The sequence below is a fragment of the Mobula hypostoma genome, chromosome 5 (genome assembly GCF_963921235.1).
Source record: "Mobula hypostoma chromosome 5, sMobHyp1.1, whole genome shotgun sequence".
NCBI lineage: Eukaryota > Metazoa > Chordata > Chondrichthyes > Myliobatiformes > Myliobatidae > Mobula > Mobula hypostoma.
In genome coordinates this window covers 171,886,278-171,913,943 of record NC_086101.1, presented here as the reverse complement: position 1 = coordinate 171,913,943, position 27,666 = coordinate 171,886,278, and the positions used below count along the sequence as shown (strand labels likewise).

General features: G+C 40.3%; 1 protein-coding gene across 1 annotated transcript in view; it reads right to left on the bottom strand.

Moving 5' to 3' along the window:
* Window positions 1-1,939: 1,939 nt before the first annotated feature.
* si:ch211-212k18.6 (NACHT domain- and WD repeat-containing protein 1) overlaps window positions 1,940-27,666 on the bottom strand; it is an 81,862-nt gene continuing 56,135 nt past the window's right edge. Inside the window, exons 11-18 of the mRNA XM_063049747.1 lie at window positions 25,070-25,271; window positions 23,657-23,787; window positions 17,748-17,920; window positions 16,112-16,266; window positions 13,033-13,239; window positions 11,659-11,753; window positions 3,516-3,640; window positions 1,940-2,178 (exon numbers count right to left, since the gene is read on the bottom strand). Of these exons, the coding sequence (XP_062905817.1) occupies window positions 1,940-2,178; window positions 3,516-3,640; window positions 11,659-11,753; window positions 13,033-13,239; window positions 16,112-16,266; window positions 17,748-17,920; window positions 23,657-23,787; window positions 25,070-25,271 (1,327 nt within the window). The remainder of the gene's footprint in view (window positions 2,179-3,515; window positions 3,641-11,658; window positions 11,754-13,032; window positions 13,240-16,111; window positions 16,267-17,747; window positions 17,921-23,656; window positions 23,788-25,069; window positions 25,272-27,666) is intronic.

The following is a 27,666-nucleotide window of genomic DNA, read 5'->3' as shown; positions in this document are numbered from 1 at the left end:
CCCAGGATGAAGCATCTTTTTCAAAGAACAGGGTATCCCTTCCTCCACCATTGATACTGCCCTCACCCGCACTCCTCCTTTTCCTGCAAACGTGCTCACCCCATCTTAATAGGGTTACAGTTCCTCTTGTCCTTACCACCCCATGAGCCTCTGCACGCTACATGTCATTCTCTGCAACTTTTGTCATCTTCAACGGACCCTATCACCAAGCACAGCTTTACCACCCTCCCCCACTCTCTGCATCGGTAGCAGTTGCTCCCTCTGTGATTCCCTTTTTGAACAGCTACAGTTCTTCTAGGAAAGGCAATACTTCACCTGCAAATCTATTGTGGTTGTCATTTGTATCTGCTGCTCCTGATGTAGCCTGCTCTACCTTGGTGAGAGCCAACGTAGACTGCTTTGTCAAGCATTTCTGCTCCGTACCCAAACAATGGAATTTCCCAGAAGCCAAACATTTTAATTCCTATCCCCATTCCTGTTCTGACACATCAGTCTATGGCCTCCTCTTCTGCCACGATAAGGCCACTCCCAAGTTGCAGGAGCATGAAAATCAATTTCTCCAGCTTCCAGTAATAGCCCCCCCTTCAATTCCCCACTTCTCTTCTCCTCACCTGCCTATCACTTCCCTCAGTGATGCTCTTCCTTCCCTTTCTCCCATGGTCCGCTCTCCTCTCCTATCAGATTCCTTCTCCAAACCTTTACCCTTTTCACCTACCACCTCCCAGCTGCTTAATTCATCCCTCACCTCCACCTGGCATCACCTATCATCACCATCTAACTTGTCTTCCTTCCCCTCCCCCACCATCTTACTCTGGCATCTTCCCCCTTCCTTCCCAGTCCTGATAAAGGGTCTTGGCCTTAAATAACTGTTTATTCATTTCCAAAGATGCCGATGACATGCTGAGTTCCTCTGGAATTTTGAGCATGTTTTCAGCATCTGTAGTATGTCTTGTGAAAGGGAATCTGCTGTTACATTCCACATCCCGTTCCCATTCTGACATGTCTATCCACGGCCTCCTCTACTGTAAAGATGAAGCCACACTCAGGTTGGAGGAACAACACCTTATATTCCGTCTGGGTAGCCTCCAACCTGATGGCATGAACATCGACTTCTCTAACTTCCGTTAATGCCCCACCTCCCCCTCGTACCCCATCTGTTACTTATTTTTATACACACATTCTTTCTCTCACTCTCCTTTTTCTCCCTCTGTCCCTCTGAATATACCCCTTGCCCATCCTCTGGGTCCCCCCCCCCCGTCTTTCTTCCCGGACCTCCTGTCCCATGATCCTCTCGTATCCCTTTTGCCTATCACCTGTCCAGCTCTTGGCTCCATCCCTCCCCCTCCTGTCTTCTCCTATCATTTTGGATCTCCCCCTCCCCCTCCAACTTTCAAATCCCTTACTCACTCTTCCTTCAGTTAGTCCTGACGAAGGGTCTCAGCCTGAAACGTCGACTGCACCTCTTCCTAGAGATGCTGCCTGGCCTGCTGCGTTCACCAGCAACTTTTATGTGTGTTGCTTGAATTTCCAGCATCTGCAGAATTCCTGTTGTCTGCTGTTACATTGTTGCAAATGAACAATCTTTTGTAATGCTCAATCTATTCACAAATAGTAGAGATTAATGTCAGTGAATTCATTATTTGACTTTGTTTTGAATAATAACACTTAATTCTGAACAATGTTTGCAGGTTGCTTAGAATAAATATTTCTCATCTGGTACTGAAAAGGTACCAAACAGTGATAATTCATTAAGAAAGTATGGAATTCTGATTATGAAAGCAACTATTAAATAACATGTATACATTTAAATTATACTTTTTTTCTGTTACAATACAAGAAGGAATTCTTAGGCAAATTTTAACAATGTCTGCTAAATGATATCAACTTTCACGGGATCTTTTATTTCAGCTTCCACTCAGACTTAGTCGAGCCAGTGATTTTATTTGTAATTTTCATCATCTTCATTGCTACTGGATGCTTCTCCAAACATATCTCCTCCTGAATTTAATTGAACTTTATTATTTGATGTCAGCTTTAAGGTGATGAGGACAGGGTTGTTGCTCATGCCAACAAGAATGAGGTTGCTTTCATTTGCTAGAGTCATGGTCGTAATGGCATTGTCAGGAGTAAAAATTGATAGTACAGTCCCACCATCTAGATCCCATACACTTAGATCACCTAAGGCAAAAGAGAGGGTGAGTTAGTGTACAGCAAATTTTAATTAAATGGCTATTTATGATACTGGCAGATATAGTACTTTCCAAGGTCAATACCACCAATGGTTCAGAGAGAAGACAAAAATGGCAAATTTTCGCTAAGGTGATAATGTTAAGTTTTATTAAAATAGAATTTTTCTTCTCTTGATAAGGGTTACACTGACTTTACTCCTTTCTGTTTGAGGGAACACTCTTTCTATAGCATTGCATTTCACTAAATACTGTTGTTGGCATATTTAAAGTGGAAGTTGATAGGGTCTTGTTTAGTGAACCAGTCAGAGGTTATGGAGAGAAGGCTGGAGAATGGGGTTGAGGGGGAATAATAAATTAGCCATAATTGAAGGGCAGAGCAGACTCAATGGGCCAAATGGCTAAATTCTGCTTTGATGTCTTAAATTCAAGAGTGGATACGAGTTGCCCGATAACTGCTTTGTTCCTTGTGAATACAAGTACAGTTCAATTTGTACTGTGAATCAGAAGTTCAATGTTGCCTTTTTTATTTTTCATAATGCATTGTACTGAATTTCCTTCACATTGCATTTTCCTATATTATCCATGGTAAATTAAGGATCTAATTTAACACAATGCAAATAATTAACCGCTGTTAAAGATTTGATAGTTGTATTTTTGTGCAGTGTGCTAGACCTGTATTTTTCTCTGGTATGAAATTGCAAATTAGTGCATGTAGTTCACTGTGCTAGGTTACACTCAATAACAAGTCTTACTGTGTACAACATAGCAGACCATTAAGAAAATTGTATGGTACATAAGATTAGCTTTGCTTGCACTTCAGACAATAAACCATTCAATCCCCAGGTATTAACTGAGAGTTGGGTAGTTTTCTCAAATTCACCAAAAAGGTTATAGCATGCTTGGAGACTAGAGTGTATTCTGGCTATATCTGTGAGCTATCCACCTGACCTCTTTCATGCCCCTGTATATTTCTTTTCCTGATATTTATCCAACTCTATTTTGAATGCTACAATTGGATTTATTACCACAACCACCTCTACCAGTACTTTCCAGACACTAATCAATTACTGCATTTATTTTCTTTCCTGTTGCATTTGATTATTGCTGAACCAGTGTTTTGCATCACTGTTTTTGTAATTCAGTAAGCCAAGTTTTGCATTTGCAGACTGAGAGATCATCAAAGTGATTAATATTTGTTAAGAAAAGCAAATTTCTTAGCCATAGTTTATTATAGTGTGATATATTGTGTTTTTAATGGGGTGAATGGGCTTGGAGTTAAAAAGAAAATTGAGATCACAACAGATTGGAAACACAGGCTGCACATACCTGCCAGAACAATAGCTTTTGATCCACCATCTATCAAGTGCACTGCACTGTTTGTACCAAAGTTAAGGTTTTTGTAACCAGGGATAGACTTGTGTCCTTTTCTGAAGGGATCCCACACCTTGAGTCTTAATAAAACAAAATAAGAAAACAAACTCATTATCTTTCGACCTTGTGTGTATCAAAAATTGTCGGACTCATACTGTTAGGTCAGATATTAGTATTTTGTTAAAATGTGATCATATAAAATGCAAACATTAAGTTGATACAGGAAGAGTAGTTTAGGGACTTGTGCAGTCTAGATTAGCCTATCTGGAAATGCAGTTAATTTTCTTGTCTTGGTCATTGTGTATTTCTGTTCAGCTTCATGGTTGCACAGTACAGAAATGGGCCCTTTGGCCCATCATGTTCATACAAATTATCAAACATTCACTTACACTAATCCTGTTTTCCTACACTTGTCTCCAGCCTTCTGTTCCTTAGCAATGCAATGAATTCACTAGAATTCAGAAGAATGAGGAGTGACCTCGTTGAAACCTGTCAAATGGTGAAAAGCTTTGATAGAGTGGATGTGGAGAGGTTGTTTCCTATGGTGAGAGAGTCCAAGACCAGAGGCTACAGCTTCAAAATGGAGGTGTCCTTTTAGAATGGAGATGAGGAGGAATTTCTTTAGCCAGAGAATGGTGAATCTATGGAATTCTTTTCCACAGGCAGCTGCGGAGGCCAAGTCTTTATGTATATTTAAGGCAGAGGTTGATAGATTCTTGATTGGTCAGGGTATGGGGAAAAGGCAGGAGATTGGGGCAGAGGAAAATTGGATCAGCCATGATGAAATGGCAGCGCAGACTCGATAGACCAAATGGCCTAATTCTGCTCCTCTATTTTATAGTCTTATGGTTGTAAGGTTACCTGCCTTGAGTCCAACCACCCTCCAGCTTAAAACAAATCCTTGTCAGATCCCCTCTTACCCTTTTCCCTGAACTTGTGCCTTCTCATCTTAAATATTCTGTTATGGGGACGTTTCCTGATGACTATCGTATCTCCACCCTTCAGTTTTGTATACCCACATCCTGTTCACTCCTCTGTTCCAAGGAAATCAAAGCCAGTCAATCCAGTCTGAGTGCAACTGAAATGCTCCATCCCAGGAACCATCCTGTTGAATCTCCCCAGTACTCTTTCCAATCCAATCACTTACAATATCTCCTATAATGCTGTTGGCCAAGAGGAACTGCAGTCTACAAATTAATGGATTCAAATGAATCAAGGACAGTGGAAGTTGACAAAAAGAACTACAGTCTACAAATTAGTGGATTTGGATGAAGCAAGGATGGGGAAGCTGACAAACTGTCTTTATTCCTCCTCTCTCCCCCCTCCCCCATTGTGTGAACTTTGAACTGATTCTTCTGATTCTTGCTGTGGAATAATTTAATCAGATCAACTGAATGTGGACACAAGGAGCTTCAGACAGTGACCTGCTAAGCCTGAGACCATTCTCAGACGAGTAGCTATGTATTATGTAAAGTGCCAGACCTACCAAAGAGCAATCTGTAATCTCATTAGAACTTGCCTAGGCCACCTAGTTTAACTGGTTTGGATATCTTTTCTCTTCACTGACTGTTCATGAAGGGTCAAGGAATTCTAGTGGGGTGCACACAGGTAGTTATTTTGTGAACCCACATGCTTTTTAGTTGAGACCAAACAGGTTCTCTCTGTGCCTCTCTGATAATTACTACAATCAGTGATTCCTATAACAATGTGGTGACCAGAAATGAACACAAGACTATAATGTTGTGCCATGAGCTCCTTGCTCTTATATTCTAATGAAACTGAACCATCCATCTCATGCAGTCACCTTCAGGGATTCTCCTGGCCCTTCTTCATTAATATTCTGTAGGGACATTCAATTAATTGTGTTCACCCGACCATTAAAATATAAATGTATCATCCTGCAAGTATTCAATTAAATTCAGTCTGCTACTGCATTGTCTGTCTTACGTACTGCACAATACCATCCTGTAGTGAATGACTCCTCATTATCACACCACCAATTTTAACTTTACTTACAAACTTACTAACCAGACCATCTCCATTCATCTAACATCAGGTCTTGGAACTGTTCCCCAAGTTATGCCGCTGGTCACAGGTTTCCAATCACACCAAAAATAGCCTTCCATCACCTTCTGCTTCCCGTTACCAACACTCTTCAGATCCAGTTTACCAATGCTTTGGATCCTATGGGCTCTAACCTTTTGGACCAATAGCCCTCTGTGAAGCCTTGTCAAAGGACATAATGAAGTTTAAGCAAACTGTTGCATTTGATAGAATTGGCATTGTTGGAAATTAATAGAGAACATATGTAATACTGGCTTGACATCAAGAAAGAGGTCTCCCTTATATTTCATATGCCACTAGTCTCTGAAAAATCTAATTTTAGTAAACTCTGTGCCATTGCTGGAAGGGAGGGCTTCAGGATGAGCAATCTGTGTTGTACACAATGTAGGATGCCTACATCTACAAGTTGATTTTAAATATGTTACAAAGTTACACCTACAGTGAGAAATTATCAGGCATTGAGAAATGCAGCCTCAATGGTCATAAGGAAACATGTATGTTATAGTTGTTGGATGTGATTTGAAAATCTAATGATGTATTTCAGATATTCCTGGTACAATAACTATTAGTTATTTTAATCACTGCTCACCATTATGTTCAAAGGGAATAGCGCTTTGTTGAAAACCACTTTGAAAATTCAATGTATGAAATTACAATTTGGTGATTATTTGGGAATGTATGTGAAATAATTATTCTATTTGTTGCAGTCATGGCTGTTTGCACAGAACTTTTCATCCATCATGCTACATTAGCTCATAAGTCCCATGTTTCCAGAATTCGCCAATATCAATCTTCTTGATGTATTTTTAGAGAGAAATTGCTGCATGGTAAATGTTGTTTTAAGTGCACGGTTTTTTAAGAGAACTTGCTTTATTCATGTAGGCTTTATTTTCAAAGCACTAGAGTAACTGATACTGCAGGGAATGTGTGTGCAATTCAAAATTCGAAGTAAGTTCATTATCAAAGTATAGTATATAGCTATATATCATATACAACATTGAGATTCATTTTCTTTTTGCAGTCACCCAGAGGAAAACAAAGAAATCCAAAAGAGCTGAAAAGAGGACTGAAGGTGATATTTGAATGGACACAGTACAAGGAATAAGGTAGATGATCAGTTAAGAGATCGGCAGGTATGATGTTGTGGGCATTGTTGAGTCATGACTTAAAGAAGATTATAGCTGGGAGCTTAACATCCAAGGATACACATGATATCAAAAGGACAGGCAAGTAAGAAGAAAGGATGGGGTGGCTCTGTTGGTAAAAAGTTAAATCAAATTTTTAGGAAGAGGTGACATAGGATCAGAAGATGTAGGATCCTATGGGTAGAGTTAAGAAACTGCAAGGGTGAAAAAGCCCTGATGAGAGTTATATACTGGCCCGTGAACAGTGGCCAGAATATGGGCTACAAATTGTAATGGGAAATAGAAAAGGAATGTCAAATGGCAATGTTACGATAGTCATGGAGGATTTCATTATGCAGGTAGATTGGGAAAATCAGGTTGGTGCTGGCTCCTAAGAGAGAGAATTTGTAGAACACCCACGAGATGGCTTTTCTCAGCAGCTTGTGGTTGAGCTCACTAGGGGATTAGCTATTCTGGATTGAGTGTTGTGCAATATGCTGGATTTGATTAGGGAGCTTAAGATAAAGGAGCCCTTAGGAGACAGTGATCATAATATAATAGAATTCACTTTGTTATTTGTGAGGGAGAAGCTAAAGACAAATGTATCAATATTATAGAGGAGTAAAGGTAATTACAGAGGCATGACAGAGGAGCTGGACAGACACATCCTGAAGAAAAAGTAGTATTCTAAAAGCAGGATGATGCAACTGTGGCTGACAGGTGAAGTCAAAGCCAACGTAAAAGCAAAAGAGAGGGCATATAATAGAGCAAAAATTAGTGGGAAGTCAGAAGACTGGGAAACTTAAATATCAACATAAGGCAACTAAAAAGCCATAAGGAGGGAAAAGATGAAACATGAAGGTAATCTCGCTAATAATATCAAAGAGAATACCAAAAGATTTTTCAGATACATAAAGAGTAAAAGAGAGGTGAAAGTATCATACCACTGGAAAATGATATTCGAGAGGTAGTAATGGGGGACAAGGAAATGGTGAATGAACTGAATAAGTATTTTGCATTCGTCTTCACTGTGGAAGAAATTTGAAATACGCCAGAAGTTTGAGATTAAGGGGGTAGAAATGAATGCAGTTGCTATTACTAGAGAGGAGGTGCTTGGGAAGCTGGAAGTTCTGAAGGTAGATAAGTCACCTGGAACAGATGGACTACACCTGAGGGCTCTGAAGGAGGTAGCTGAAGAGATTGTGGAGGCATTAGTAAAGATCTTTCAAGAATCAGTTTGGAGGACTGGAAAATTGTAAATGTCACTCCACTCATCAAGAAGGGAGGGAGGCAGGTGAAAGGAAATTATAGGCCTGTTAGCCTGACCTCAGTACTTGGAAAGATGTTGGAGGCAATTATTAAGGTACGAAGGTTTGGGTACTTGGGAGGCACATGATAAAATAAGGCAAAGTCAGCAAGGTTTTCCTGAGGGAAAATCTTGCCTGAAAAATCTGTTGGAATTCTTTGAGGAAATAACAAGCAGGGTAGACAAAGGGGAAATGGTGGATATTGTGTACTTGGATTTTCAGAAGGCCTTTGACAAGGTGCCACACATGAGACTGCTTAACAAGGTACGGGCCCATGGTATTGCAGGAAAGATACTAACATGGATAAAGCAGTGGCTGATTGGCAGGAGGCAGAGTGGGAATAAAGGAAGCCTTTTCTGATTGGCTGCTGGCGTCTAGTGGTGTTCCACAGAGGTCAGTATTGGGATAACTTCTTTTTAAGTTGTATGTCAATGATTTGGATAATGGAATTGTTGGCTTTGTGTCTAGCTTTGCAAATGATACGAACACAGGTGGAGCAGCAGGTAATGTTGAGGAAGCAGAAGGACTTGGATTAGGAGAATGGGTGAAGAGGTGGCAGACGGAATACAGTACAGTGTCAGGAAGTGTATGGTCATGCACTGTGGTAGAAGGAATAAAAGCATAGACTATTTTCTAAATGGGAAGAGTTTGGGAAAATGAGAAAAATCCAAGGTACAATTGGACTTGGGAGTCCTTGTGCAGGATTCCATAAAGGCTAAGCTGCAGTTTGAGTCAGTGGTGAGGAAGCAAATGAAATGTTAGCATTCATTTTGGGAGGACTAGAATACAGAAGCGAGAATGTAATACTGAGGTTTTATAAGGCCCTGGTGAGGCTTCACTTGGGAGTACTGTGATCAGTTTTGCACCCCTTATCTAAGAAAAGATGTGCTGACATTGGAGAGGGTTCAAACGACGTTCATGAAAATTATTCCGGGAACATAAGAGGAGCGTTTGATGGCCCTGGGCCTGTACTCACTGGAATTTAGAAGAGTGGGGGTGGGGAATCTCATTGAAACCTAGCAAATGTTGAACGGCCTGGATAGAGTGGATGTGGAGAGGATGATTCTTATTATGGGGGAAGTTGAGGACCAGAGGGTACAATCTCCGAATAAGGGACAACCATTTAGATGGAACTACTGAACCTGTGCAACTGATTCATGGTAGTCAAAAAGCTAAGAAATCCTACTCAAAACATCACTAAAAATATCTTTTCTGAAGTAAATTGTGTTAACTTATCGCCGCAAACCGTGAAGGAGTGAACGATGGTGAGGCGAGTTCAGGAGATGAATCGATGCAGATGTAGTTCCAATGCCTAAACAACTGGCCCAGGAGCAAGGTTGGATCGCTCTGGGTGCTGAGCTGATTTGAAGAGTTTGAGACCGAATTTTGGGCCCAGAGCAAGTCACTGGGCAGTGTGATATAGGCTCGGGGCCTTTCACAGCAGTGGTGCCTGGGCCCTAGTGCGAGGTACAATGCACTGTTTAGACAATTTAAACATCAGTCCAGATCGGAGGCAAGAGCTGATTTTGCTCACTTGCCGTGATGTTCACTCCTCTCTCCAGGGCGCCAGAGGCCTTCGCTGTTCTGTCATTGGGTCAATTTAAAGTCTGGACAGACTGAAAAGACAGGGTGTCAGTTGGGATGAGAGCCGATTTTGCTCATTCTCCATGATGGGCATCTCCAAGGCACTGAGGCTATGAAGACTGCCCCTGCTGCTGTGCTCTATGCCTGCTAATATGATGAACTGATTAGCGAGGCTTTGGGCCTACTCTGTGTTGCTCCTGGGTTCAGATTTGAGGACTCATCTTTGATTTGGAATGTTGTTGTTCGCTTCAATTGTTTGCATAACTTGTTCTTTTTTTCTATCTCTTGCACATCAGGTGTTGGTCTTTTGTTTTTATCTTTTTTCCTTTAAATTTGGTTCTTTCAGGTTTCTTGCTTTATGGCTACCTGTAAGCAAATCTCAAGGTTGTATAATTTATACATTCTTTGATAATAAATGCACTTGAATCTTAGAACAGAGATGAGAAGGAATTTCTTTATCCAGAAGGTGATGACTGTGTGGAATTCGTTGCCACAGGTGGCTGTGGAGGCCAGGTCATTGGATGTATTTAAGGTGGAGGTTGATAGGTTGTTGCTTAGTCAGGATGTGAAAGATTCTGGGGTGAAGGCAGGAGAATGGGGTTGAGAGGGAAATGGATTAGCCGAGATAAAATGGTGGAGCAGATCAATGGGCCAAATGGCCTAATTCTGTTCCTATGTCTTTTGATCTTATGGAAGTACAACATAATTCATGAAAAACTAAAGACCAACAACCATCCAATGTGCAAAAGACAAATTATGCAAATAATTTTTAAAAAAGTAAACAAATAATACTGTGAACATGAGCTGCAGAGTCCCCGAAAGTGATTTCACAGGCTGTGGAGTCAATTCAGTGCAGAGGCATGTGAAGCCCGATGGCCAGAGGTGCTTCACAAACCTGGTGGTGAGGGACCCAAGACTTCTGCACTTCCTGCTTGATGGTAGTAGCAGGCAGAGAGGAACAATTCAACAATTATTCCTCATACATTACCACTCCAGTCAAGATATGACTTGAGTAACGGCAAAGCTAAATCTACAACCTTCTGAAGCTTCTCTTAATCCTGTGAATTGAAGACTTGATGTCAGGCTGTAATATAGCCTATCAGAATGCTCACCACAATACAGCTATAGAAATTTGCAAGTGTTTTTGGTGACATGTTAAATCTTCTCAAACTCCAAATAAAGTGAGAGCTGCTGGTGTGTCTTCTTCGTGATTGCATGAATGTGTTTGGCCCATTATAGACCCCCCAAAATGTTGATGTTCAGGAACTTGAAACTGCTCACTGCTTCCATCACTGACCCCCTCAATAAGGACTTGTTCTCCCAACTTCCCTTCCTAACATTCATAATCAATTCCTTCGTCTTGCTGGCGCTGAGTGCAAGATTGTGATACCACTCAACCAGCCGATCTAGTTCAGCCAACCTGTACCCCTCATTGCCATTGGAAATTTTACCAACAGCAGTGATTCATTTGTGAATTTATAGATGGCATTTTAGCTGTGTTTAGCTACACAGTTGAGTGTAAAGAAAGTCAGGCAGTGGGCTAAGACACATCTTTGAAATGCATCTGTGTTGATTGTCAGTGAGATGTTATCAGTGATTTGTACTGTGGTCTTTTGATGAGGAAGTAAAGGATCCAGTTGCAGAGGAAGGTACAGAAGCCCAGATTTCGAAGCATGGTGATTAATACCAAAGGGATGATAGTATTGTACTGCAAGCTATAATTGATAAACAACCGTCTAACGTATATTTTGCTTCTTTTCTAGGTGCTCCAAAGCAGAGTGGAAAGCTGGTGAGATTGTGTCCGCTGTAGACTTGTTGCAGAGGTAGGCGAATTTCAGTGGGTCCATGTCTTTGCTCAGGTTGGAGTTAACTCTTCCCTCTTAGACATCGCCAAGTTTAATCACTGCACCACTGATAGCTGTTTCCCAACAGCGACATCCAGTTCACAAAACTTAGAAAAGTATTGTAAGTCAGTAATTTCCACAGCACCAAGGCTTAAAAAGAGCAGCCAAGCATTACCTGTTTGCTTCCACAACTCCAAACACTATTCGGTCAGCAGAGTTCGTTATTGCAGTGCAACACACATTCGGTTCATTTTTTAAACGTTTTTTAACCTATAAAAATAATTTTAAAATTTGTTTCAATTTACAAATACATAATAATCCATGAGTACATCAATATTTATATAACTTGTTTAAGTTGTGTGTTGATAAACTTGAATGTGACATTAGTCAGACCAGACTTGGAGAATTGTGTACAGTTTTGGGCTCTTTATATAAGAAAGAATGTTCTAGTGTTGGAGAGAGTCCAGAAGAGGATCATCCGAGAATGAAAGGGTTAACATATGAGGAACATTTGATGGTTCTGAGTACACACTGGAGTTTAGAAGAATGGGGGGGGGGTCTCATTGAAACCTGTTGAATATTGAAAGGCCTAGATAGAGTGGACGTGAGAAGGATGTTTCCTATAGTGGGAGAATCTAGGACCAGAAGGCACAGCCTCAGAATACAGGGATGCCCCTTTAAAACAGAGATGAGGAGGAATTTCTTTAGCCTGAGGGTGGTGAATACTTGGCATTCATTGTCAGAGGCAGCTGTAGGGGCCAAGTCATTGGGTATATTTAAAAAGGAGCTTTATAGGTTCTTGATTAGTAATGACATCAAAGGTTACAGGGAGAAGACCTGAAGGACTGAATGGCCTAATTATGCCCCTATGCCTTATGATGTTTTATATAGTGTGCAAAAGGATATTTAGTTAAATAGTAGCCATCTTAAATGCAATGAAATCTGACAAATTTGGGAGAGTGATTTAATAAGATGGTAAGGAACCTGTTTTAGTAATGCTTGTGGGATCAATATTAGGAAAGCTGAATATTGCCTCAATGTATGACCAACTGAGAGAGATAGGCAAGATCATGGTTTAATGCCTCATTGAAAGGTTTATTTCTTCACCAAATGTACTGAAGTATCAGCTAGGATGGTGTGCTCGTGTCTTTGGAATGAGACTTAAGACTCTGATAAGAGGTCATTGAACTGAAACATTAATTATTTTCCTCCTTAATGCTGCCTAATCAATATCATACTTGCAGCATATTGTGGCTGCCTAATTATGGCCATTAGTACAGAAACAAAATCAAAACTTTTCTTCATTTCTCCTCCACCCCAACCCACTCACTTTCACTCCTGTTAGTTGGTATGGCAACTATATATCACAAAATCCAGCACTGTGGTGAAGTCAGACAACTAACACATTACCACTTAGACTTAGTATCCACACTTGAACAAATTGGGGAAAAAAGAACCCCTTATTTCTAAAACCTGAAAAGATTCTCCCAGCTGATAATCAGATCCAATTACATGGTTCATAACAAAATTAATGTGACTTTTCTTTTACCTTGCCAGCACACAAATCCCACAAAGTAACATAACTAACTTTCTCCGAATCATTGTAGTTTGACAGCACAAGATAGGTGCCACTGTTCGTTAGTGCTGCGTTGTGCAAGAACAACATAGATGACTTGTCTTCGAGGGTGTGTGTATGAGTCTCTGTTTCCAAATTAAAAACAGCAAGATGGTGTGCAAAGTAGGAGCAGACGACCACCTGAAACAAAGACAGCAGTTAGTGTGTTTCTGTAAAATACTTTTTCTTCTGTTCCTACCTTACACATCACTGGAAATCACTCATACTGATGTTTAGCTCTCTGATTTTTCATTCCTGTTTGATATTATTTAAAAATCGGACAAGCTAATTCAGAGCAGGTAAAATTAAAAATCTTTGGAAATATTTATGTGCTAGGCAATTGCAAACTAATTGTCTTTCCTCTATCTCCTATGGCTGCTGGCATTGTCATTTGAAAGCTAACATCAATCAGGCACAGGATCAACATACATCGGACCAATTTAGGAGAAGCAAAATGTGGAGAATAAATGTGGCCATTACATACTCAGTAAATAACTACAAATAAATCTCAGGCAACAGGAATGTGTTTGGATCTCTTGTTTATACGGCTATAGAATCACAATGTACCATTAACAATTAGAATAACTCCAAAAAACATTCTCATTCTGAGTTTGTATATGAATGTTGAAAATATTGTTTCACTTTCTTCAATCTACTTTCGTTCATGAACTACAGAGAAAATAAGCCTAAGGTGGATCAGGCAGGAAAATAAATTTTAAGCCAAACATCAGATCAGCCATGATTAACTGAGCAAACTTAAGAGGCACTATTCCTATGCCTACTACTGTTATGTGTTTGTCTTTCTGGTTTCTCCATATTACAGTATATAACTGACAAGAAGACCCATGTTTTCATTGTGCTGGTACTCTTAAAACAACTCTAAGCATTTACGTCAAATTCTTACAAAGAAACATTTCAATGAAACTTTTCATTTCCTGTGGTATAAAACCTCAGAGTTTTGCTAGTAATGAAATGTTCAAACTAATTTAGTAAATGGCCAAACACAGAAAAATACTAATGAAAAGAAAAAAAGTTACACTTAGAATTGGGAAGGGTAAGTAGCATCAGAATAATAAACATAAACTAAAAAACAATTCTTGGGCCAAGATCAGTTCATAGTGTATGTAAATAAACACGTGTATTAAACAGGGTTGAAAAGACCAAACTGCAGGTGGTGGAAATTTGAAATTAAAAACTGAAAATATTGTGAATAGTCAGCGGGACTGGCAGCATCTATGGAGAGAAAATCAAGGCTCCCTCTTCATGGATGCTGCTGGATTTGCTGCATATCTCACTATTTTCCAGTCTTTACAGAGGGACCAGAAGTGGGGAGTGAAAGCAATTTCAAGTTCCTGTGTGTCAATATCTCTGAGGACCTAACCTGGTTGCACACATTGTTGCAGCTATAAAGAAGGCAAGACAGTGGCTATATTTCATTAGGAGTTTGAGGAGGTTTGGTCACCTAAAACACTCAAAAACTTCTACAGATGTACCATGGTCAACATCCTAACTGACTGAATCACCGTCTGGTTGGGGGGAGGGGTGGTGCTACTGCACAAGTTCAAAGTAAGTTGCAGAAAGTTGTAAAATTAGTCATTAGATGTAAAATGTCTTAGATACTATAGGTACTGGCCTCCATAGTATCCAAGACATCTTAAGGAGAGGTGCCTCAGGAAGGCGGCATTCTTCATTTAGGACCCCCACCACCCAGGACATGCCCTCTTCTCATTGATACCATCAGATAGAAGGTACAGAAGCCTGAAGGCACACACTCAACCATTCAGGAACAGCTTCTTTTCCCTCTACCATCTGATTTCTAAATGGATATTGAACCCATGACCACTACCACACTCCTTTTTTCACGTTTCTGTTTTTGCACTTATTTTAACTTAACTATTTAATATACATATATATTTACTGTAATTCAGTTTTTTCTGTATTTTTCATGTATTTCATTGTACTACTGCCTCAAAGGTAAAAAAAAAATAATGACGTGCTGTTATTAAACCTGATTCTGATTTTCTGTTTCTATTTCAGATTTCCAGTTCCATCAAAGGTCCATCAATCAGTAACATTAACAATAATTTTCTCTCCACACAATGTGAGGTAACTGTATGCTCAGGATCACAGAACGAAGACACTTTGCAAAGCAGTCACCCAGTCTGTACGTGGTTTCTCTAATTTAGAGGAGACCACATTGTGAGCATTGATTGCAGTAGACAGAATTGGAAAAAATGAAAATGAATTGCTAATTCACCTGGAAAGAGCATTTGGAAATGGTGGGAAGGGAAGAGGTAAAGATTAGGTATAACATCTTCTGTATTTATACAGGAGAGCGCTCTTAGAACAGGATTAGTTTGTGGGGATTGAAGAGCAGACCAGGAAATAGTCCCTTAGGAATGCAAAATGGACGATGAGGGGAAGATGCATCTCACTGAAGGTGATGTTAATAATTAAGATGATCCATTAAATCCAAATGCTGTGGGGTGAGAAGGGTGCTCCATCCTTGATCTGATCAAAAAGCAATGAGAGCAGAGATACAGGAAAAAAGATGAAAGATAGACTCTTTCTATCAGGACTAGAAACGATATTAGTGTTGTTGTTGTAGAGAGAGGTCATGAGGAAAGCTGTGCTGACGCAAAGCATTATGGGTAGATTTCAGGGGGTGATGAGAACTGTGTCTCATATACCTCATTCTGCCTTTTAAAAACAAACTTGTTTTCTCACTTTCTTTATTCCGATGAAGGGTCTTCAACTTGAAATTTTAGCTCTTCCTCTCTCTTCTGCCTGATCTACTAAGCGTCTACAGCATTTTCTGGTTTTGTTTCAGATTTCCAGCATCTGCAGTTTTGATTTTCAGTTATGTGGTCTGGTGATTTGGATAATTAGTCATTTCTTTGAGGTTTTTCACCAATCTTCAGCTCAACTTGTCACAGGATATTGAATCATGAACAGAAGCTACAAGTCTAGATTGGGAAGCAGAATTTCACTTGGGTACACACGTATTTCTGACCTTCTCATTCCCACTTAGAAGATACTGATCAATGGGGTTGGATTTCTCTTTACAGAACTCTTGCAATATTGTGATTTCCTGCTTCACTTCCTTTTCCAGCCTTCTCTTTCGTGCAGTCTTGGTTTCATTACGTTTGTCCCATGGGGTCATAAAAGCTGAAATTAAACAGATTCATACACATTTGGAAGATTAACTTATGCTTATTGTTACCTGCACATCAGTTAGAGACTGACTGCACAATCAAATCCTCTTTTGGTTTCAATATTGACTCAGAAGTCCACTAGCACCATGCTGAAATTTGTTTTTGTTGTCTATTAAAACTCCTCTGTCACTGCCTTTAAGGTCGATAACTTCTAAACGAACTAATGGCTGCAAGGATGGAACTGATGGCTCCAGGACTGAGAGGAGTACTCCCCTTGCCCGCCTAGTCTTCAATTTATTTAGACAACTTCTAAAGTCTTTCACACACAAAACTGATCACAGTGAAAGAATTGGTTAAATGTCTCCTGAGAACTTAATTAAAGTTATTCTTTCATCATCTCCTGTATTTAACCATTTTGTAAGGGATAATCCTATCCTTCCAAAATTATGGTGGGACAAAAGACTGCAGATGCTGGAATCTGGAGCAAAAGCAAAGTCCTGGGGGAACTCAATGGGCCAGGCAGCATCTGTGCAGAGAAATGAACATTTCCTGTTTTCGGTCAAAACCCTTCATTTAGTGTTCTGTATGTTGTTCGAGTTGCCAAGCTACAGGAGTGATGTGATTGCCCTGGAGAGAGTGCAGAGGAGCGTCACCAGAATACTGCCATGATTTGAGGACTTTAGTTATAGAAAGAGTCTGCATTGGCCGGGCTTGTTTTACATAAAGCAAAGGGGGTTGAGGAGTGTGCTGATAGAGGTATGTTAAATTATATGATGCCTAGGTAGGAAAGGTAGTCAGAAACTTTTTCCTGTGGCAGGGATAGGACATCAAGAACAAGAGGTCATAGGCTGGGGGTAAGAGGAAGGAACTTGAAAGGGGATCTGAGGAGGAAGTGATTTTACCCAGAAAGTGGTTGAACAGCCTGCCGGAAGAGATGGTGGGGTTAGATACAGTTACTATATTTAAGAGACATTTACAATAGGCAAGGTAAAGTAGGATATGGACCTAATTTAGGCAAATGGGATTAGTTTGAATGGACAAAAAAAGATGAGTTGGACTGAAGGGTCTATTTCTGTTCTGCAAGACTCAATCTTTCTATGACGACATCATTCATTTTCACACAATAATCTCAAACCTCTTGATTCATAGTGCCCAAAACCTTTGCTTAAAACATCATAATCTGTCTCCTCAAATTCTGTACTGTGCCATATATTGAACAGCCAATTTAAATCTATATATTTGTATCTCATTTTCTCCCTGAATGAAACAAAATTCCATTCATGCTATTGTATTATAGCAACATTAAATTTTCAAACTAGTTCCAATATTATTCCTTAATTATATAAGGGAATTTTGTCAGAATTCTTAATTCTGCAGCTGGTACCAGTGAACTGTATAAATGGCAGGGCTTGTTTGCTTCCCAATAATTAACTTTGGTACTTCTGTCCCAGAATAAAAGATCCATACTCACAAAGCCACATGGAATATCTTTACCTACAGAACTACCTGACCCTTTTCTTTTTTTACGCTTCGTCAGAAGCTCTCTGTAGAAGTCATCCTTTGAGTGAGAAGAAAGACCATTTAACAGGGGAAGTTGGTCTTTGTACGTGGGCCGGATCCGTTCTTTGATAAATCCAGTCTTCAAGTTCCAGATAACAAGGTGATCCCTTTCCACAAGCAAAGAAAAAAAGCACCATTAATCTTCTAGTTTATTCAAAAATAATTGTTTGAGGGCTTTTGTTTCCATACAATATAATAGGCTGATTATCAATTGGATAAGAGGAGGCAATTGCAGCTCAGATGATATTGGACTACCAGGCATGCTCAGAAAACAAACAGATGAGATATTGGCAACATATCTCTTGCCACGCTACCAGGCCCACTGTTGTGTGGCATTACAATTGTGCTAAAGGAAGATACTCAGAGAAGACCTCTGGGGGAAATGTCAAATACTAGAGGGCATGATTTAAGATGAGGGCGTCAGGGATGTTTAATCAGAATCAGGTTTTATATCACCGGCATATATCATGAAATTTGTTAACTTAGCAGCGGTACAATGCAATACATGATAAGTAGAAACAATTACAGTAAGTATGTATATTAAATAGTTAAATTAAGATAAATAGTGCAAAAACAAATTTAAAAATAGTAGTGAGTTTGTGTTCATGGGTTCAATGTACATTTAGAAATTGGATGGTAGAGGGGAAGAAGCTGTTCCTGAATTGGTGTGTGCCTTCAGGCTCCTATACCTCCCTCCTGATGGTAACAATGAGAAAAGGGCATACCCTGGGTGATGGAGGCTATTAAAGTTCAAACTAACAAACAAGAGAAAATCTGCAGATGCTGGAAATCTGAGCAACACACACAAAATGCTGGAGGAACTCAGCAGGCCAGGCAGAATCTATAGATAAAAGTACAGTTGACATTTCAGGCTGAAGCCCTTCAGCAGGAAATTTAGTTCAAACTAAACTTATTATTAAAGTACATATATATCACCATATACTACCCTGAGATATATTTTCTTGTGAGCATTCACAGTAAATACAATAGAAATGAAATCTCTATTGTGTTTCTTTGTATTTACTGTGAATGACACAAATGAAAAAAACACATGATGGACCAGATTATGATGTGAGTATTTTTACATAGAGGGTAGTAGTTGGCTGCAGCATGCTGCCAGGGGAGTTGGTAGAACAGATCTGTTAGCAAAATTTAAGAGGCATTTAGGCAGATATATGAACAAGGGGACATTGTATTGTGGATCCAGAACTGGCTTGCCCACAGAAGGCAAAGAGTGGTTATAGACGGGTCATATTCTGCATGGAGTCCAGTGACCAGTGGAGTGCCTCGGGGATCTGTTCTGGGACTCCTACTCTTTGTGATTTTTATAAATGACCTGAATGAGGAAGTGGAGGGATGGGTTAGTAAATTTGCTGATGAGACAAAGGTTGGGGGTGTTGTAGGTAGCGTGGAGGGCCGTCAGAGGTTACAGCGGGACATTGATAGGATGCAAAACTGGGCTGAGAAGTGGCAGATGGGTTCAACCCAGATAAGTATGAGGTGGTTCATTTTGGTAAGCCAAATATGATGACAGAATATAGTATTAATGGTAAGACTCTTGGCAGTGTGGAGGATCAGAGGGATCTTGGGGTCTGAGTCCATCGGAAACTCAAAGCTGCTACACAGTTTGACTCTGTGGTTAAGAAGGCATACGTTGCATTGGTCTTCATCAATCATCGGACTGAGTTTAAGAGCCGAGAAGTAATGTTGCAGCTATATAGGACCCTGGTCAGACCCCACTTGGAGTACTGTGCTCAATTCTGGTCGCCTCACTGCAGGAAGGATATGGAAACCATAGAAAGGGTGCAGAGGAGATTTACAAGGATGTTGCCTGGATTGTGGAGCATGCCTTATGAGAATAGGTTGAGTGAACTCGGTCTTTTTTCCTTGGAGTGACAGAGGATGAGAGGTGACCTGATAGGGGTGTATAAGATGATGGGAGGCATTGATCACGTGGATAGTCAGAGGCTTTTTCCCAGGGCTGAAATAGCTAGCACGAGAGGGCATAGTTTTAAGGTGCTTGGAAGCAGGTACAGAGGAGATGTCAGGGGTAAGTTTTTTTTTTTACACAGAGTGGTGAGTGTGTGGAATGGGCTGCTGGGGGCGGGGGCGGTGGCGAAGGCGGAAACGATAACGATAGGGTCTTTTAAGAGATTTTTGGATAGGTGCATGGAGCTTAGAAAAATACTTTATACTTTATTGTCGCCAAACAATTGATACTAGAACGTACAATCATCATAGTGATATTTGATTCTGCGCTTCCCGCTCCCTGGATTACAAATCGATAGTAAATATTAAAAATTTAAATTATAAATCATAAATAAAAAATAGAAAAATGGAAAGTAAGGTAGTGCAAAAAATCCGAAATGCAGGTCCGGATATTTGGAGGGTATGGCCCAGATCCGGGTCAGGATCCTTTCAGCAGTCTTATCACAGTTGGAAAGAAGTTGTTCCCAAATCTGGCCGTATGGGTCTTCAAGCTCCTGAGCCTTCTCCCGGAGGGAAGAGGGATGAAAAGTGAGGGCTATGGGTAACCCGAGTAATTTCTAAGGTTTGGCACAGCTTTGTGGGCCAAAGGGCCTGTATTGTGCTGTAGGTTTTCTATGTTTCAAAAAGAAATAGATAGATATGGACTATGGACTAGCTGTGCAAGCAGATATGATTGGTTTCATGGTCAGCACAGATAGTGGGCCAAAGGGCCTGTATTGTGCTGTAGGTTTTCTATGTTTCAAAAAGAAATAGATAGATATGGACTATGGACTAGCTGTGCAAGCAGATATGATTGGTTTCATGGTCAGCACAGATAGTGGGCCAAAGGGCCTGTATTGTGCTGTACCACTCTATGTTCTACAGTAAGTGGCAGTTCAAAACTGGGCATCACCAAGATGGTGTAGCAGCAGAAATGAACAACATCACAGGCATTATCATCAAGCCAGGAGCTCAAATCCTGTTCAATTAACAAAGCAGAAGTACCTGTTCAGAGCAGCACCAGGCAAACCTAAAAATGTGATGCCAATCTGGTGACTGTTCGCTAAACAGAAAAGGGAGCATGCAACAGCCAGAGCCGGCAATCTCACAACCAATGGATCAAAGGTCTGCAGCACTGCCAGATCTAGTTGGCAATGCTGGGGGCAACAGAGGAGAAGAAAATTCTCATCCTAGACCATAACATATAGGAGCAGAATTAGACCACTTGGCCCATTGAGATTGCTCTGCCACTTCATTATGGCTGATCCAATTTTCCTCTCAGTCCCTATCTCCTGCCTTCTCCCTGTATCCCTTCATGCCCGGACCAATCAAGAATCTATCTCTCTCTGCCTTAAATACACATAAAGACTTGGCCTCCACATCTGCTTGTGTCAAAGAATTCCACGGATTCACCATTCTCTGGCGAAAGAAATCCCACCTTATCTCCATTCTATATTCTGAGGCTTTGTCCTCTGGTCTTAAACTCTCCCACCAGTGGAAACATTCTCTCCACATCCACTCTATCAAGGTCTTTCACCATTCAACAGGCTTCACCCCTCATTCTTCTGAATTCCAGTGAATACAGCTCCACAGCCAATCCAATCGCTCTTCATATGACAAGTCATTCAACCCTAGACTCTTTTGAACCCTCTCCAGTTTCAGCACATCCTTTCTAAGGGGCCCAACACTGCGCACAATACTCCAAGTGGGGTCTCACCAGTGCTTTATAAAGTCTCAACATTACATCCTTGCATTTATATTCTAATCCTCTTGAAATGATTGCTAACATTGTATTTGCCTTCCTCGCCAGACTTAACCAGCAATTTAACCTTTACGGAATCCTGCACAAGGACTCCCAAGTCCCAATGTACCTCAGTGGTTTTATATTTTCCCTCCATATAGAAAATAGTCAACCCTTTCATTTCTTCTGTCAAAGTGCATGATCATCCAATTCCCGACTGTATTCCATCTGCCATTTCTTTGTCCATTCTCCTAATCTGCCCAAGTCCTTCTGTAGCTTATTTCCTCAAAACTACCTGCCTCTCCACTTATCTTCATATCATCTGCATTCTTGGCAATGAACTCTTCAATTCCATCTTCCAAATCATTAACATATTACGTAAAAATAATTGGTCCTAACATGGACCACTGTGGAATACTAGTCATTGGCAGCCAACCAGAAAAGGCTCCCTTTAATCCTACTCTTTGCCTCTTGCCAATTAGCCACTGCTTTATCCATGCTAGAATCTTTCCTGTAATACCAAGGGCTCATAGCTTGTTAAGCAGTGAGTGGCTGCTTCTGAAAATCCAAGTATACACCATCAATTGATTCTTATTTCCTGCTTGTTATTTCTTCAAAGAATTCCAACAGATTTGCCAGGCAAGATTTTCCCTTGAGAAAACCATGCTGACCATGGCCTATTTTATCATGTGCATCCAAGTGCCCTGAGACCTCATCCTGAATAATCAACTCCAACAATTTCCCAACCACTGAGGTCAGACTAACTGGTCTATAGTTTCCTTTCTTCTGCCTCTCTCTCTTCTTGAAGAGTGGAATGACATTTGCAATTTTCCAGTCTTCCACAACCATTCCAGAATCTAGTGATTCTTGAAAGATCATTACTAATGTCTCCACAATCTCTTCAGTCACCTCTTTCAGAACTCTGCAGTGTACATCATCTGGTCCAGGTGACTTATCTTCCTTTCAGTTTCCAAAGAACCTTCTGTCAAGTTATGCTAACTTCACACATTTCATGCCTCCTGACATCTGGAACTTCCACCATACTGCTAGTGTCTTCCACAGTGAAGGCTGATGCAAAATACTTGTTCAGTTTGTCCACTTCCTTGCCTCCCACTGCTACCCCTCCAGCATCATTTCCAGCAGTCCAAAAACCACCCTCATCTCACTTTTACACATTATGTATCTTAAAAAAAACTTTTGGTATCCTCTTTAATATTATTGGCTTGCTTACTTTCATATTCCTTCTTTACCTTCTTAATGACTTTTTTTAGTTGTCTTCTGTTTGGTTTTTAAAAGCTTCCTAATCCTCTAACTTCCCACTAATGTTTGCTCTATTATATGCCCTCTCTTTATCTTTTATGTTGGCTTTGACTTCTCTTGTTAACCACAGTTGTCATCATCTTCCTGTTTGGGATGTATATATCCTTTGCCTTCTGAATTGCTTCTAGAAATTCCAGCCATTGTTGCTTCGCCATCATCCCACCAGTGTTCTTTTCTAATCAATTCTGACCAACTCCTCTCTTATGCCTCTGTTATTCCTTTTACTCCATTGTAATACTGATACATCTGACTTTAACTTCTCAATGATAGCAGGTCCCAGCACACGAGTGCTAAAGATAAAGCATTCCAGAAGTATTGATTGGGTGATACATCTTGACTTCCTCCTGAGATTCCCAGTATGACAGGAGCTGGTCTTCCGCTTATTTGATTAATTTCAAGGATGAGGGGCCAGACAAGATCACAGCAGTGGCTAAGCCATCTTTAGCTGCTTCATTGTTGACCTTCCTTCCATCATAAGGTCAGGAGAGGAGATGTTCACTAATAGTTCCAAAATGTTCATTTCCACTCCCAAGTCAATTCAACATTTAGGTCTGAGCTGATAAATGTCAAATTATGTACTTTATGAAACAAACTTGTCCTTTCACAGCAGTAATTCATTATCTAAGAGAACCTGCTATTGTGTTGCTTCGTCTGTACAAAAGACTAATAGTTCACAGGCATTAAACATGCTCCAGTTCAATGAGGAACCTGACCTATCACTTGATTTTGTACATTATAACCCAAGGACAAATAAATATATTTTCAGCTTTCAATTGTATTTCAAAGTATTTGTCACCTGTGAGTACATCCTCACCTGTATTCAGATAACCCAAGGAGTAGATCCCCTTCCAAGATTCTGTATTCATGTTTAGGGCTTGGGATAATGTGCAGGCCAGTCAACTTTGTTGTGTATTTTTTCTTTAGAAGATCATACATCAGGAGAGTCTGAAATAAACATAAAGTAAAATGATAAATTTACAAGATAAATTCCAATACTAGAAATCGGAAGATAAACAGGAGTTAATGAAATGCTCAGTCGGTTCAGGCTAATAATCACGGATAGAAAAAGTGCAAAGGTTAAACGATCTTTTTATCAGACTGTGAGAAAATAGTTGGACGGGAGTAATTGGAGAAAGTATTGGCAGAGTATGTAGTCATTGTGATGGGACTGGAACAATGGGATAGACTTTTCAATGAGAGGAAATGGATACTCAGTAAAGACAAGGTATATCACCCAAGCAGATAGGAGAAACAAGATAAATGCTGGGGAAGTAGAGTCGTGCATCATTCATTTACAATAGTTCAAGGTCATCTTTAGGATATATCACTGAGGGGTAACTTATAGAAAATGAACAGACGACAGCTATTGTAATTTAATGAATAGTCTTAATCACAGTGATAAAGGGCATGGAGTCTTGAATATTTGAGATTGAGTGGGATTGAAGTCAAGGTGATCAAGAAAAAATTATGGGGCAAAGAGATAACAAGAACAACTTTCACTTACATCGTATTTACAGCAAAGAAAAGTACACCAAGGATTTCTCAGACAAAATTTGACATTATTTCCAAACAGAGAAGTTACTGCATATCACAATCAGAATTATTATCACTGATCTATGACATGAAATTTGTTGTTTGTGGCTGCAGTACAGTGCAAGACAGAAACAAATTTCACAGTATGGCCAAATACTTAGTTAAACTTGTAGGTATTTAGGAACAGCTTTTTAAAAAAAAAATACAGGGATGTTTAGGATATCATAATTAACAAGGAATCTAGGTGCTGCTTTAGACAGCAACTGCATGGGACTGGGCACTGCAGGATGATGGAAGTGGCTAAGCTAAAAAAGCCCTGAGTTGCATTATTGAACTCCAGTGTTCACACAAATAATCTGAGCTACTAATATCTAGAGAACATGCAACTACTCATAATGGGACCTTTCTAGCATTTTATGGGCTAGATTTTCTATCTCCAGGCAATAGACTGAATTTCCATGAGGTAAGCTTAGGCTGGGATCTAATTAATGGCATACAGGACAAGATTTGGTGTAAATCTTGTCAATGCTACATACCTCTTCCAATTTTCTTTTGGTTGAAAAGTACGCTTTCAACTATTTTATATGGTCAGCGCTATCCCACTGAATCACACTATATTTTTCATCCAATCCAAGTTGATCATATATATAATTTTGCTCTAGAGTAGTCAAAGGAAATAAACAGATATAATTACCTGGAAAATGGGCCGAGGTATTTCAGCATGAGTGGTTGTGCCTTTATCTGAAAGGATGTAGAGTTTTGTATCTCTCACCAGTACAATGTTTGTTCTGTCAACCAAACCCCTCTCCACTTGGACTGCCTGCCCCTTATGCTTGGATTTTCTTATGTTCCAGATCGATATAACTTCAGAATTTAAGCTCCTGCATACAGCATAACTGAAAAAAGTAACACAAAAATATAAAAATCTAGGGAGTAAACACTTTTTTGTTACAGAACCTTTTATTTCCTGTTTTAAAATAACAGGAAAGTGGTTTAATGTTAATTCCTAGAGGTGGAATTACAAGTAGATTTTCTTTTCCCTGTTTTCTAGTCCAGGTCACATTCTCAAAGATTTATGCTGTTTCTGAAAATTTGTGATCAACTGCAGAAATGTACATGATACCTAGAACAATAAAAACATCATGAGCATTATTTTAGTAAGTATTAGCAAAACTATCACCATCACATGAATGTAATTAGAAAAAAAATTGTCCACTTTGACCAAATATACTCAGCTGTAAATGCAGATTTAAAAAAACCTTGTAGATGCAGAAAATTGAAAAGAAAAACAGAAAATGCTGGAAAAATTCAACATGCCAAACAATATCTTATGCAGATAAAGAGAAACAGATAACAGTTCAGTCAGATCCTTCATCATAACTGAGGAAGAGAGAAGCAAGTAGCATAGGAGACAGAGAAGGTGTGGAGGGTAGTGGATGGAACAAAAGAATTTCTCTGACAGGATGAAATGATGTGGTAGTAAAGAGGTAGTTAAGCTCTAACATGTTCCTAATTTTAATTTTTTTTTTAATTTAGAGGTGCAGCGCAGAATAGGCCCTTCCAGCCCACCGAGCCCAGCAGCTCAGCAATTTAACCCTATAGCCCAATCACAGGACAATTTACAATGACCAATCAACCTAATAAGCGGTATGTTTTTGGACTGCGGGAGGAAAATTGGAGAACCTGGAGAAAGTCCATGTACACACAAGAAGGACGTATAAACTTTCTTACAGAAGACGCTGGAATTAAACTCCGAAGTCCAACGCCTTGAGCTGTAATAGCGTTGTGCTAACTGCTATGGTACTGTGGCGCTAATGTTGTGCAGTTTATGTAATGACTGGCCTGCTGGGTCATGGTAGGCCTAAGAACACAAAGGAAGGAAGAAGAATAAAGGAATGGGATGTAAAGTGGCCTGTTTGGTATCAAGAGCAGGAAAATGAGAGTTATCTGAAGTTATAGAATTTATATTGAGTCCTACAGGTTACCATGCGCATAAGGTGTGGTGGTGCTCTTCAGGCTTCTGTTGGGCCTTGTTGTAACAGTGCATCAGGGGGGTCAGAGTGTGAGAGGGATGGTGAATTAAAGTGGCAGGTAATTAGAAGCGACAGTTCACTCCTGCATGCTGAATGCAGGTGTTTCACTAAGCTGTCATCCACTCTGCATTGGGCTTCTTCAATATACAGTACAATCACATTGTGACCACCAAGTCCAGTACACTGGATTGGAAGGGATGCAGGGGAATTGGAAAACTGTTTGGGAAGGGAAGAAATGGAAGGACGGGTGTTACACCTCCAATGGTTGCATGAGGGTGTGGATCAATCTCTCCAAATTGTTGAAGCAGTGAAAATTGTAACAAATGATCCATTGAATGCAGAGGCTGGAGGAGTGAAAGGTAAGGACCAGGAGATCTCTGTTCTAGCTCAGGAATGTTGGATCTAACATTCAGCCATATTCATCATCATTATATACTGTGTTGTATGACGTGGGAAATCATGGTCTATGATCTGTCTTTGCCTGTGGGGAAGAGCCCCTTCACACTGTTGTTCTTATTCTTTTCGTATCCATGACCTTGACTGTTCTTGGCAAATTTTTCTACGGAAGTGGTTTGCCATTGACTTCTCCTGGGCATTGTCTTTACAAGACGGGTGACCCCGGCCGTTAACAATACTCTTCACAAATTGTCTGCCTGGCATCAGTGGTCGCATAACCAGGACCTGTGATATGCACCAGCTGCTCATACGACCATCCACCACCTGCTCCTATGGCTTCACGTGACCCTGATCAGGGGGCTAAGCAGGTGCCACACCTTGCCCAAGGAAAGAGCACCTTACACCTCCTTTGGTAGAGAGGTATCCCCACCCCACCAACTATGTCACATTCTGCATAAGATAAACAGTGCAGGTCCCTCCAGATTAAGATAGGGTTCTGTTCACGAGAACGGTTCGTAAACCAAACTGGTCGTAAATCAGAAAGGAACAGAACAGCTGTGACAGGAGAGTAAGAAAGCACAGGGGGACATCAAACAGGCGTGAGAAGAGTAGCTGTCAGCTGGCCTCACTGACTCGGTGAGTAAGCATGTCTGCTCAGCGGTCCCACCTCTGCCTGGGTTAACCCAACCCCTAATTGTTCTGGGCTAAGTGCTGTGGAGAGGGGTGAGGAGAGAAAGCATGCAGAAATGCCCTGTTCCCACTTGGCAGAGGATGCCCACAACTCCACAGAAACCAGCAAATCTGGCCCATCCATCCTGTTATCTCCCAAATGCTCGGGTCCATAGTTCAGTCATTCATAACC